Source organism: Heteronotia binoei, chromosome 2 (assembly GCF_032191835.1).
Source record: "Heteronotia binoei isolate CCM8104 ecotype False Entrance Well chromosome 2, APGP_CSIRO_Hbin_v1, whole genome shotgun sequence".
Classification (NCBI taxonomy): Eukaryota; Metazoa; Chordata; class Lepidosauria; order Squamata; family Gekkonidae; genus Heteronotia; species Heteronotia binoei.
In genome coordinates this window covers 189,122,649-189,136,513 of record NC_083224.1, presented here as the reverse complement: position 1 = coordinate 189,136,513, position 13,865 = coordinate 189,122,649, and the positions used below count along the sequence as shown (strand labels likewise).

The 13,865-nt window shown below is 47.9% G+C and overlaps 1 protein-coding gene across 1 annotated transcript in view; it reads right to left on the bottom strand.

Moving 5' to 3' along the window:
- The window catches only part of POLRMT (RNA polymerase mitochondrial), a 30,042-nt gene extending 27,581 nt beyond the window's left edge, over nt 1-2,461 (bottom strand). The window contains 2 exon segments of the mRNA XM_060233487.1: nt 742-1,436; nt 2,317-2,461. Of these exon segments, the coding sequence (XP_060089470.1) occupies nt 742-1,436; nt 2,317-2,461 (840 nt within the window).
- Nucleotides 2,462-13,865: the final 11,404 nt, after the last annotated feature.

The following is a 13,865-nucleotide window of genomic DNA, read 5'->3' as shown; positions in this document are numbered from 1 at the left end:
TAATGGTGGCTAGATTTCTCCAACAGGCCATGGAAATACAACAGAGAATGGTTCTGGAATGACCACATTTTATTTGTTTTAATTATTTAATTTGGCTAAACTCCACTCATATATATTTTACTTATTTTATGTACTTTAGCTCCCTATGTACTCTATAATCTAGGATTTTATATTATTTATATTGCTATTTTACTGCTAAATCTGTTTTATGCCAATAAAGGCTTGCTATTTGCAGATGCAGTGCAAACTATTCTGTCACAGCAGCTGCAAAAAAAATTCAAAAACTTCCTCTCCTGCTCTTATTTCAACTCCCTATACTGTAAGATTGCTAATCTTGGAAACAGACTCTGCAGTCAGCCCCTTCATTTATTAGCCCACCCACCCTTCATTATGACAAAACTCAACTCCACTTTTCCCACAGCCATTTCCTGTACAAACTGCAGAACTCTGACTCAACCTTCTCACCCCAACACTGCTCCCTGAGTAGTTAGAATGTGCACAAATGTTCCTAGACATCACAGCAGGAAGGGGGGGGGGCTGAACCAAGAGAAGAGGCCAGGGCAGCCAGAAAGCAAGACCTTCTTTGCAGTGTCATGGAATATTCTCCTCCTTTTCTACATCTATTTCATCCTTCCAAAAAAACTGAGAACACATTTTAATTCCACCAAGGAAGGATAAGCCCCTCCTTCCTAGACGAGCAAAAAGGCTGCCTTCACAAGGGGCAGAAAGAACAAATAATACCTTCTTGGCATAGCCACACATGAGCCGATTGTACATCCGTATGTCCAGCAGCTTCCTTCTGGCGTGGGAGCGGTGATAGAACATCAGGCACTGCTGAGCTCTCTCAGTCTGGCCGAGAGAGAGGCAGCAGTCCAGGTAGGCCAAGAGACTGAGCTGGACATTTCCATGCTGGCTTCCTTCTTCCTCTTCCAGGAGCAGCCTCTCCTCAACACCCTCCCAGAGCTGAACCTGCTCCTCCAGCCCTTCAGAGGTCCCGCAACTGCCCACTGAAGGATCTGTGCCGAGGGGCATCACTCCGGGATCTTCTTGGTAGCTTCCGGGTTGCTTGGGGCCTTGAAACGTTGGAGGGCTGCCAGGCCTTCTGTCAGTGAACAACGTCTCCTCCCCTTGGACAGCTTTGCCCTCTTTCGTGGCTGGTTTCGTCTTGGGACCGGCAGCCGAGAGCTTGGCCTCGAGCCTCAAGAGCCGCTTGTGTTTGACGGATTTCTCTTTGTTCAGCTTCTCCATCCAGCGGCTGGGATGGGAAGCGCTCCTGTCCTCGTGCTTCGGAGAGGGATCTTTCCGAACCGGTCCAGCCCCTTTCCGCGGTACAGTCTGAGCAAAGTCGCTTTTCCTCGATGGGGCTCCCGGCACCTTGGGGGCCACCACCTCACAGGCATCATCAGCCTGCAGCTGTTTCACTCTGGCCTCCAGCACTGCAAGGATTAAACAAAAGGCTGTGACAACACTGGAAGAGAACAGTCCCGGGTGCTAAAGCTTTTTGTGAGGCTTCTACATGAGGGATTAAGATTGAAGTCGGAATCCTCCCCAAGCATAAGAGCCTTGAGTAGCTGAGCTGTCTAGCCTAGTGTGGAAAAGTCTCCTTCCCGGGAGCACAGAACGGCTGCCTCTCGCCCGGACTGCACAGCACATTCACAGAGAACCCAGCAGCGCATCATTTATAGATGACCTGGGCTTGGTACATTTGGCATGCAGAAGAGCGCTGCACACACAAATCGGTTTTCAGACCCCAAAATATCAGTATTTTCCAACATTCCTAAATCCCAATATTGGTATGAAACCTGAACTTACTTGGCATTTAAAAACGCCTTCCCTTCACTCCAAGTCGTGGCACTAATAAGGTATTTTTCAGGGATTTATTTGGTTCGGTTAATACCAAACACACCCCCTTGTACCCTCTCCCCCACCCCCATGGACAGGGAGAGAACTTTGCAAAAAGTGCCTGCCATCCATTTTGGAACATTGACTGCCAAGCCAAGCACCCTGTTAGGACTCCGGACCAGGATGGGGGAGACCCAGGCTCAAATCCCAACTTGTGCCAGGGAAGCTGGCTGGGTGACCTTGGGCCAATCACACCCTCTCAGGCTCACACAGTTGTTGGGAGGGTAACATAGAGGAGAAGTGCCCACTTGGGAAAAAAGTGGGGTGTGTGTGAATTAAATAAATATTTATAGTCCAGCAATTCTGGAACAGAATTTGACAGATTTTTAGCCCAAGCTTGCTATTCTTGAGCGGGTGCCACCCACAGTCCCCAATGCTTCCCTTACTGCAAAGAACCCTTTCCTTCTGACTCACCCTCCAAGAGTTCAGCCTTCTCACAAGCCCATCTGCTCCTGGCTTCTTTCTTCACCCTGGCTGAGGAATAACTCCGCACCACAATCCACAGGCTTTCTGCAAGGCAATGGAGACCAAAAGCAACAGACTGAGAGACTGAGCACATTGCAGAGACCTTGGCAGCTGGGGGAATTGCTGAAAACTTTTGAGTTCGTGTGAAGGGCTGAAGGAGAAGGTGATTGTGGCTGATTGATTTGAGTGGCTGTGTTGCCCACCCTCTTTGCATTATTAAGCTGTGCCTTGCCAGAGGCGCGAGCTAAAGGGCTCTTGGTCTGGGGGGCTGTGTAAGGACCAGGAACTCAGATTCCTTGCGTTCCCAATAAGGTAAGTAGACTCTCCAGGCTGGGAGCCACATAAACAGGGTTTAAAAAGAGACTGCATATTTTTAAAAAGCTATCATGAAGGTAGAATGCCAGCAGGGGGGTGGGGGCTTTCCAGTGTTTTGCACTGAGTGTCACAAGTATGACTATCTCCCCACAGGACAGAAGTCTTGGGTGTGTGCTCGATGCAAGGAGCTCCTGGTCCTCAGGGAACGAGTTTGTACCCTTGAGGCTGAGGTGACTGACCTGGAGAAGCAGAGACAGTCAGTTAGGCACTCACGGAAGACTCTCAGGGCCGCTCTGAACGTGGCAGCCCCGTTGCTGCCAGGGACCATGAGGTTCGAGAGGGAACAGGGCACCGGGCTGAGGATAAGGGGAATGTGCCTTCAGAAGGGACCTCTTCTTCGGTTGCTGAGGGGGTATCCTTTCACGCCAAGGAACCATCCCTGGGCAGGGAGAGGGGTGGGGTCTTGGTAGTTGGCGATTCGATCCTTAGGCAAGTAGACAGCTGGGTGGCAAAACTGCGTACTGATCGTATGGTGACTTGCCTGCCTGGTGCGAAGGAAGCAGACATTACGCGTGTAGTAGATAGGCTGATAGACAGTGCTGGGGAGGAGCCGGTGGTCGTGGTGCATGTTGGCACCAACGATGTGGGGAAATGCAGTCATGAGGTCCTGGAGGAAAAATTTAGGCTGCTAGGTGGGAGACTTAAGGCCAGGACCTCCAAGGTAGCCTTCTCAGAAGTGCTACGTGTTCCACGTGCAGGGCTGGAGAGACAGGCACAAATTAGAAGTCTCAATGTGTGGATGAGACGGTGGTGCAAGGAGGAAGGGTTTAAGTTTGTTAGGCACTGGGATGCTTTCTGGAACAAGCGGGAGCTGTGCGAAAAAGATGGTCTCCACTTGTCCCTGGATGGAACCAGGCTGCTGGCGCTTAAAATCAAAAAGGTGGCAGAGCAGTTTTTAAACTAAACCTAGGGGGAAAGCAGACAGGAGATGAAATGTCTCTGGTTCGGGAAGACTCATCTCAAAGAGATGAAGGGTTAGCTGATACTTTTCTACCAGGTAATGGAATAGAGTTGTCCACTGAGACGGTGACAAACAGAATGGACTGCCTGTCAGAGTCTCCAGGCGGCAGGAGGAAGGCAGTGGGCCTAGCTTGCCTGGGAAATTATAGATGTTTGTACACAAATGCTAGAAGTCTTTGAAGTAAAATTGGTTAGTTGGAATGTTTAGTGTTAGGGGAAAACATAGACATTGTGGGAATTTCAGAAACTTGGGTGGAATGAGGAGAATCAGTGGGACACGGTGATTCCTGGATATAAGTTATACCGGAAGGATAGGGAGGGAAGGGTTGGAGGTGGGGTGGCTCTGTATGTCAGAGAGGGCATACGGTCCAGTAAGACTGAGGTCAGAGAATTGGACTCCCTTCTAGAAATGCTTTGGGTTGAAATAGAGGGCCCAAAAGGCAATTTAACTATGGGAGTTTGTTATCGCCCACCAAATCAAAAGACAGAGGATGACTATAATATGATGGAAGGCTTAAAGATGGTGGCTAGACGAAAAAACTGTGTCGTCATAGGTGATTTTAACTACCCGCGGATTGACTGGGTCAATATGTGTTCTGGTCGAGAGAAAGAGACTGAGTTTCTAGATGCTCTCAATGACTGTGCTATGGAGCAGATGGTCACAGAACCTATCAGGGGTGGGGTGATCCTGGATTTGGTCCTAAGTAATGCCCAAGACTTGGTGAGAGATGTAAAAGCAATTGCACCGCTTGGGAGCAGTGACCATAACGTTATTGATTTCACTATTTGTATAAATAGGGAGTTGCCCCAAAACACCGGCACGACCACGTTTAACTTTAAAAGGGGTAAATTCTCTGAGATGTGGAGGCATGTGAAGAGGAAACTGAAAGGAAAAGTAAATACGGTCAAAACCCTTGGGGAAGCTTGGAGGCTATTTAAAACTACAATCCTAGAAGCACAGATAAAATATATACCACAAGTTAGGAAAGGTACAAACAGGTATAAGAGAAGGCCTGCATGGTTAACAAACAAAGTAATGGAAGCTGTAAAAGGTAAGAAGGACTCCTTTAAGTGGTGGAAAGCTAGTCCAAGTGAGATTAATAAAAGGGAACACAGGCAATGGCAAATCAAATGTAAGACTGTGATCAGGCAGGCAAAAAGGGACTATGAGGAGCATATTGCAAAAAATATAAAGACCAACAATAAAAATTTCTTCAAATATATTAGAAGCAGGAAACCAGCCAGGGAGGCAGTGGGGCCCTTGGATGACCGAGGGGTCAAAGGGTTACTGAAGGAGGACAGGGAAATGGCTGAGAAGCTAAATGAATTTTTTGCCTCCGTCTTCACTGTGGAAGATGAGAAGTGTTTGCTTGCTCTGGAACCACTTCTATTGGAAGACCTGAGCCAGATTGAGGTGACAAGAGAGGAGGTCCTACAACTGATGGACGGATTAAAAACCAATAAGTCACCAGGTCCAGATGGCATATATCCAAGAGTTCTGAAAGAACTCAAAGTTGAACTTGTGGATCTTCTGACAAAAATATGTAATCTTTCATTGACATCTGCCTCCATTCCTGAGGACTGGAAGGTAGCAAATGTCACCCCCATCTTTAAAAAGGGTTCCTGAGGAGATCCAGGTAACTACAGGCCAGACAGTCTGACTTCAATACCGGGAAAGTTGGTAGAAACCATTATCAAAGACAAAATGAGTAGGCACATTGATGAACACGAGTTATTGAGGAAGACTCAGCATGTGTTCTGTAAGGGAAGCTCTTGCCTCACTAACCTGTCACATTTTTTTGAGGGGGTGAACAAACGAGACCTGATAGATATTGTTTACCTTGACTTCCAGAAAGCTTTTGATAAAGTTCCTCATCAAAGGCTCCTTAGTAAGCTCGAGAGTCATGGAATAAAAGGACCGGTCCTCTTGTGGATCAAAAACTGGCTAATTAATAGGAAGCAGAGAGTGAGTATAAATGGGCAGTCTTCGCAATGGAGGACGGTAAGCAGTGGGGTGCCGCAGGGCTCAGTACTGGGTCCCATGCTCTTTAACTTGTTCATAAATGATTTGGGGTCGAGAGTAAGCAGTGAAGTGGCCAGGTTTGCAGATGACACTAAATTGTTTAGGGTGGTAAGAACCAGAGAGGATTGTGAGGAATTCCAAAGGGATCTGTTGAGGCTGGGTGAGTGGGCGTCAACGTGGCAGATGAGGTTCAGTGTGGCCAAGTGCAAAGTAATGCACATTGGGGCCAAGAATCTCAGCTACAAATACAAGTTGATGGAGTGTGAACTGGCAGAGACTGACCAAGAGGTCGTGGTAGATAACTTGGGGTCATGGTAGATAACTTACTGAAAATGTCAAGACAGTGTGCGATTGCAATAAAAAATACCAACGCCATGCTGGGAATTATTAGGAAGGGATTGAAAACAAATCAGCCAGTATCATAATGCCCCTGTATAAATCGATGGTGCGGTCTCATTTGGAGTACTGTGTGCAATTCTGGTCACCGCACCTCAAAAAGAATATTATAGCATTGGAGAAAGTCCAGAAAAGGGCAACTAGAATGATTAAAGGACTGGAACACTTTCCTTATGAAGAAAGGTTGAAACGCTTAGGGCTCTTTAGCTTGGAGAAACGTCGACTGCGGGGTGACATGATAAGAGGTTTACAAGATTATGCATGGGATGGAGAAGGTAGAGAAAGAAGTACTTTTCTCCCTTTCTCACAATACAAGAACTTGTGGGCATTCAATGAAATTGATGAGCAGTCGGATTAGAATGGATAAAAGGAGGTACTTCTTCACCCAAAGGGTGATTAACACGTGGAATTCACTGCCACAGGAGGTGGTGGCGGCTACAGGCATAGCCAGCTTCAAGAGGGGGTTAGATAAAAATATGGAGCAGAGGTCCATCAGTGGCTATTAGCCACAGTGTGTATATATGTGTGTGTATACACAAATTATACACAATTATTTGCCACTGTGTGATAGTGTTGGATTGGATGGGCCATTGGCCCGATCCAACATGGCTTCTCTTCTGTTCTTATGTTAAGAAGTCAGCTCCAGAAAAGGGGCAAGGCTCCACCTCACCCAAATTACAGCCAGGGCAGTTTATGACCTTCCCAAGGGCGATGGAGGCAGGACAGAGAAGAGCTTGGAAGGGAGCGTGGGCCTTTCACGCAGCAAACAGTCGCTTGCAGTGAGTGGAAACGGCTGCCAGGTGACCAGGCACTGATGCTTTTACAAAATGGATTCCCTCCCTCTTTTTCAGCTGCAATAATAAAAGTTTTGTCACCCTGCAAGAAAAGAGCAATTTGCGGCAGGGTATGAACCGAAGTGAGCAGTGACTCATGAAAGCTCATCTCCGGTCATAAATTGTGTTACATCTTCAAGGTGCTCCTGGATTCTCGTTCTTTCCTAGGACTAGATCTGGGATAGGAATAGATCTGAAGGCGTGAGCAACAACACACGTAAGCGCCTCCCCTGCGGCCACCAACGTCGCTCGTCTTGAAGGTGCTTGCTGGACTCTGGGCTCTTTTCTGCTGCTACAGACAGTCTAACATGGCCACCCCTTGGTCTATCAAACGGTGAGGAAAACGTTCACATGGACGGCCAGCTTCCTCCCAACGAGTCTCACAGGGCTCAGGCTCCCTCCCACCCAATCCAAGTTACCGATTTACTTGGTGGTGGTTACCCCTGCCTTGCCTCCACAAGCGCTCAAGAGGTAGGGAAGGCTTGGAAGAGGGTAGACCAGGAATTTGAACCCAGATCTCTGGTCCGGTCCTTTAGCCATTACAGCACTGACTCTCCAAGGGGGGGGGGGGAGGGTCCTCACACTTCATGCTTGGTCATTACAGTTGTGACAACGGGGGTTCAGCCACCCAGTTCTTGGGGGTGGGATGTTTGGGAAGATACTTTGGCCCGGTAGTAGGAGGGTGCAGAATTCAGGGGGCCTTTGCAAAGACAAGGACTTTCCCAGGAGCTTAGAGGCAGAGAAGGAACCCAGCTTTATTACAGATTCAGGTGGGTCACCATGCTGAACTGAAGCAATAGAAGATGAAGAAACAAAATTATGCAGAAGAAGGATCTTTAACAACTGTACAATCCCCATGCGTTTCTCACACACAGCTTCGTCATGGGGAATCTATTAAAACAAAGCGAAGGGTAATTTAATACATTATTTCATAAGTTAATAAAATGCATGACAACGTGGGCACTGTCACTGACCCAGGGGGCACTGCTGCTTTTGCAAAAATACAAAAGCCATGAAATATTTCACTAATCCTGCTGACAATAAACAAGATTATCTTAAAGGATTCATAACATGCAATAGTGATCATGTGGTCTATGCAATATTTATGTGGACGTGGAAAAATTTATAGGCAAGACGAGGAGGCCGCTTAAATTAAGACTCTCTGAACACAAAACCAATATATCTCATAAAAGAACTGGTGCTTCCCCGGCGGAACATTTCTTAGAGCACAATCATAAACTTCTCGTTTTGGACTGCATTCAAATCTAAAAGACAAGGATGATAAAATTCTGCTGGGGAAAGCAGCTGAATGGATTTTGAAACTGAAACTCTGCAGCCTAATGAGTTAAATGAGGGACGGTGGCTCAGTGGTAGAGCATCTGCTTGGGAAGCAGAAGGTCCCAGGTTCAATCCCCGGCATCTCCAAAAAAGGGTCCAGGCAAATAGGTGTGAAAAACCTCAGCTTGGGACCCTCGAGAGCCGCTGCCAGTCTGAGAAGACAATACTGACTTTGATGGACCAAGGTTCTGATTCAGTATAAGGCAGCTTCATATGTTCATATGAGTATATGTCAACGCTGGTTCACTGCTTTAAATATCAACAACTAATATGAATTGCACTCCGTACATGCTCTGTGAAATTGTACTGCATTGTATTAACATTTTGAAATTATGTATTAAATATATTCTTATATGTTATATTAATTCAATCAATTCCCCCAGAGAATCTGCTCACAAAACATGTGGATGTACAATTATTAAAGATTCTTTTCCGTCTGCACCATTTTCTTTCTTCATCTTGCCTTCGTGCAGCCTCCTTTCCACTGCACTGAAGCAACAGAACAGTCCAGCCAGGCACCTTTAAGACCAACAAAGTTTTATTCACTGCATGAGCTTTCTTCTTCAGATAAAACACATACATACAGTCCACACATGCAGGCAAAGATTGCGAGGTAAATTAGCATGTAACATAATGAAGATAACTTACCAGATTCAGGAACAGCAAGCTTAGTTTCTATGGTTACCATTTAACATAAGGAAGATGCCTTAACGGATGCAAAGACCAAAAGAGATAACAACCTAGGGCCACCATTTGTTTGGATTCAGTTCCGTGGGAAAACACAGAGAGGCAAATAAATATATCAGGCTTGGGAGACTGGTGTGCAAATGTAGCATTCTTAATTGTGAAATGCTAAAAGGTAATCGAGCATGTGTGTGCTGTTATACTGGTGCGCATAGATTCACTCCCACAAAAGGCTATATTAAGAATTAACTCTGTTGGTCTTAAAGGTGCCACTGAACTCAAACTTTGTTCTCAGCTTTATTATTTTAAGGTTGTGAAATGCAGCCCCGTCTCGTTTTAAGACAGGGTAGCTGTGTTGGTCTGAAGGAAGAGAATAAAGTTAGAGTCTAGTCGAACTTTAAGACCAACAAAGTTTTAGTCAATGTATAAGTTTTTGTGTGTGCATGCACACTTCTTCAGATACAATGAATTGGAGAAAAGCATCCAAACTCATAGACAAGAGTTGAGAGGGAGAAAAAAAACCAAATTAGCATATAACATGATGTAGACAGTTTGAGACAAAGCAGGGGCAACAAGAAAAGTGAACAGGGTCAACAGCTGTACGGATCCAATTAAGGGGAAACAACAGTTAAGGCAATAAATATGTCAAAATAGGAGATACGTGAGCAAGAGAATCTTTTCTGATTGAGGGAAAGTTAACAGAGGGGGAAATTAGGCGTGCCATTCCTGGGGATATTGGGGGTGGAAGGGCCTGGGCGGGGTCTAAGGCCACAGAGCCCACCCTCCAAAGAGACCCAGAGATCAGCTGCAATTCCGGGAGATCTCCAGGCCCCACCGGGAGGTCTGCAAAGCAGACGCCCCCTTCCCGCCCAGTCTTGCGAGCCTACCTGTTCCCCGCAGCAGCGGCTTCAGCAGGGACATCTCCGGCCTCGCTAGGCCCCCATTGCAACACTCACCCCCACGCTGGGCGCCCACACCGCCGGCCCTCCACGGCGCACGCGCAATCCTCTCCAACCACGCCGCCCGTCCCGAGAAGACTAGCGAGGGGGCCGCATGCGCACTCCTCATTTTGAAGGCAACACCATCGAGGAGCGGTGAGGGCCGCCGCGCTTTCGCCCCCTCTGCTGGTCGCCCGCGGGACTGCAAGCCGCGGAAGGAAGGAAGGAGGCCAGGACACGCGAGGCGGCTGCAGCGGATTCTCACGTGCTGCTGGAGGGAGCGAGGCTGGGAAGAGCTTCACGTGGCCACGTGCTGCGAAGAACAACCGCAACCACGCGGGGTTGCTTTCAAACTTGTGCATTCCAAGCAGCGTTCTGGCGGGATGGGTGAACCACGGAGGGAGGCTAGGAAGGGAGTCCAGCCTGGGCACTTCGAATACCAACAAGGTTGAATTTTGGACATGAGCTTTCGTGGGCAGGCACGCGTCTTCAGGTACATGAAAGTTTAGCCCAGAATTCAACTTGGGGGGCTGCCCACGAAAGCTTGCATGACGCTTGGTTTGTCTGACTGGACCAGGGTTGCCAATCCCCAGGTGGGGGCAGGGGATCCCCTGGTTTGGAGGCCCTCCCCCCGCTTCAGGGTCGCCAGAAAGCGGGGGGGGGGGGGAGGGAAATGTCTGCTGGGAACTCTGTTATTCTCTATGGAGATTTATTCCCATAGAAAATCATGGAGAATTGATCTGTGGGTATCTGGGGGGGGGCTGTATTTTGGGGTAGAGGCACCAAATTTTCAGTATAGCATCTATTGCCTCTCCCCAAAATACCCACCAAGTTTCAAAAAGATTGGACCAGGGGGTCCAATTCTATGAGCCCCAAAAGAAGGTGCCCCTATCCTTCATTATTTCCTATGGAAGGAAGGAATTGAAAAGGTGTGCCGTCCCTTTAAATGTGATGGCCAGAACTCCCTTTGGAGTTTAATTATGCTTGTCACACCCTTGATCTTGGCTCCACCCCTAATGTCTCCTGGCTCCACCCCCAAAGTCTCCTGGCTCCACCCCCAAACTCCCCCGATATTTCTTGAATTGGACTTGGCAACCCTAGACTGGACTCAAACTTGGTCCTGCTGCTTGGTCCAAATACAGGTGGCCGTATTTGGCTGACTCTTCAAACAAGTCATCACTGCAATGACAGATGTATTCTTTAAGCCGTGAGAGAATATTTTTAGCCTTCCAACCCACAAGGAGGGCATTTTCATTAGCTTTGCTATTAAGGAGCCCCAAAGAGGACAGACACGGAAAAAAGGGGACATCTGGTAACCGAAGGTAAGGGGGGATCGGCTGCCGCAAAATTCATCAGGCCTGAAGGAGCTGCTGGACTCCGGCCCTTTTCTGCTGCTCCAGCCAGGGGTGACACAGCCACCCCTCTTGACCGCTCTCTTCTCAGTGTTTTCTTCAGCCCAGAGGCCGTGGCTCTGTTGTCAACATTCTTACGGCACCACAGTGGAAGGGGGAAGGAGGTGTGTTTTTATTAGTCATGTTTTCCCAGGATGTAAGTTGTGACGTCCTTGTTTGTCTGCCTTGCTGTTAGTCACCCTGGAAGTTCAGGGTGGTGGTGGGGGGGGTGAGGCTGGAATGCAACGGTGAGGTCAGACTTTGTGAATCCACCTTTGAAGTCAGAAGGGGCCCCAGGCTAGAAGTGGTTTCATTAGCGCACAAAACAGAGAGAGAGAGATTCTACTTTGACCTCCTAGGGTTGCCATCTCCAGGCTGGGATATTCCTGGAGATCCTCAAAGACATACAATCACAAACAAATTTAAAACAAGTTAAAACAATAGGACATTTGTGCTGTTCCGGTATTCAGGACTTCTGCACCTGTGCCGTCACATTCCCTGTTTAGAGTGTTTTCTACATCTGATGGGGATCATGTGACTCAATGTAACCGATCCAGGTGGGCACCAATGCTGGTCTGAAGCAACAGGATACGGTTTGTGGGTAGTGACACCCTGAAGACCAACAAACTGAGCATGTGCGTGTTATACTGGTATGCATATCGCAAGCGTTTACCAATATATAGCTCCGATTGCTCCTTTCTTTTTAAAAAGTCCATCTGAGAAAGAGAGAGAGAGAGAAGTGTCTAGCTCAGGAGCACTGTCCCACATCTTACTCTGCCCTTTCAACTCTGGCACAGAGGAAAGATGGCCACAGCAGGGCAAACTTCCTGTTTACAGACCCAGCTTTTGACGAGTCAGCAGTCAGTGCGTTGGCACAATTACGCCATCACCTGTTTGCATCTAGGCTGGTTTCTCTTCCGCCCAGGAGCAATGAGGACACTGAATGGAAAATAAAGCTGCAAGGAAACTGGGAGAACTGGGAAGTTCTTAGAACATAAGAACATAAGAGAAGCCATGCTAGATCAGGCCAATGGCCCATCCAGTCCAACATTCTGTGTCACACAGCGGCCAAATATATATATATACACACACACACACACACACATACACAACATTCTGTGTCACACAGCGGCCAAATATATATATATATATATATATATATATATATATATATATATATATATATATATATATATACACACACACACACACACACACACACATACACACTGTGGCTAATAGCCACTGATGGACCTCTGCTCCATAGGAGGACTCCATAGGACTCCATAGAGGTCCATAGGACCTCTGCTTCTTGGAGAGATAGATGCAAGAGGGTACCCAAAAAGCCTGTGGAAACAATGAAGGGATTGGAGCATCTTCCCTGCAAGGAAAGGCCGTCATGCATTTTAGGGCCTGTAGTCCGTCTGGGGGCTCTGCATGACCTGAAAATACACCCTACATATGCCTAATGGGCCCACATATGTGGCTTCACATTGTGAAGGTACCCCATTTTAGGGGAGGGGGAAGCTATGGCTGATCTCACTTGAAGCCACTGTTTCAGTGCTTCCCAAATTAGGGGGCAGAAAAGGTGGGCAGAGAAATGTCTCTCTCATAAACACTAATGGTTCAGGCCATTTACTGTTGGGGCAGTGGGACCACTGCTCTGTAGCATTAATACAGCACCTTCAGTTTGTATGGAGCTTTGCAGAGACCCAGGACTTACAGTCTAACATGTCAGAGAAAGGGTTATCGAATGGGTGGGAGAAAGGGAGGATTGAGAATAAAACCAGGGAAGACTCTTCGTTCATTTCAGATTCATATGCTTAAGCATAATTCAAGCAGGGAAGAGGGGTTGTACCAAAGGCCTCTTCCTTCCTATGGAACTCCTGAACTCCTAGCAATATCATCAGCATCGTTGGGGGGGGGGGGGTCAGCCAGCTTTTGCAAGGGAGCCATGAAGAAGAAGAAGATACTGGATTTATATCCCGCCCTCCACTCCGAAGAGTCTCAGAGCGGCTCACAATCTCCTTTACCTTCCTCCCCCACAACAGACACCCTGTGAGGTGGGTGGGGCTGAGAGGGCTCTCACAGCAGCTGCCCTTCCAAGGACAACCTCTGCCAGAGCTATGGCTGACCCAAGGCCATGCTAGCAGGTGCAAGTGGAGGAGTGGGGAATCAACCCGGTTCTCCCAGATAAGAGTCTGCACACTTAACCACTACACCAAACTGGCTCTCCTCACCAGCTCTGTGACTGTGTTATTCTGTCTCTACCTCCCCCCCACACATACACACATACACCTCTGAGGTTTGCAGTTTTATTCACCTGCAATGAATTTATTCCGCTTTCAGGAGTGGAGGCATAACATCCAAATCACGAGAGAAGTCCTGCCGTATGCTGCATCAGTCGGGCCACACCTGGAGTCTTGTGTGCAGTTCTGGAGGCCTCACTTCAAGAAGGATGTGGGCAGAATGGAGCGGGTGCAGAGGACAGAGACGAGGATGGTCAGGGGCCTGGAGGCCAGGCCCGAGGAGGGAAGCCTGAGGGGCTTGGGAATGTTGA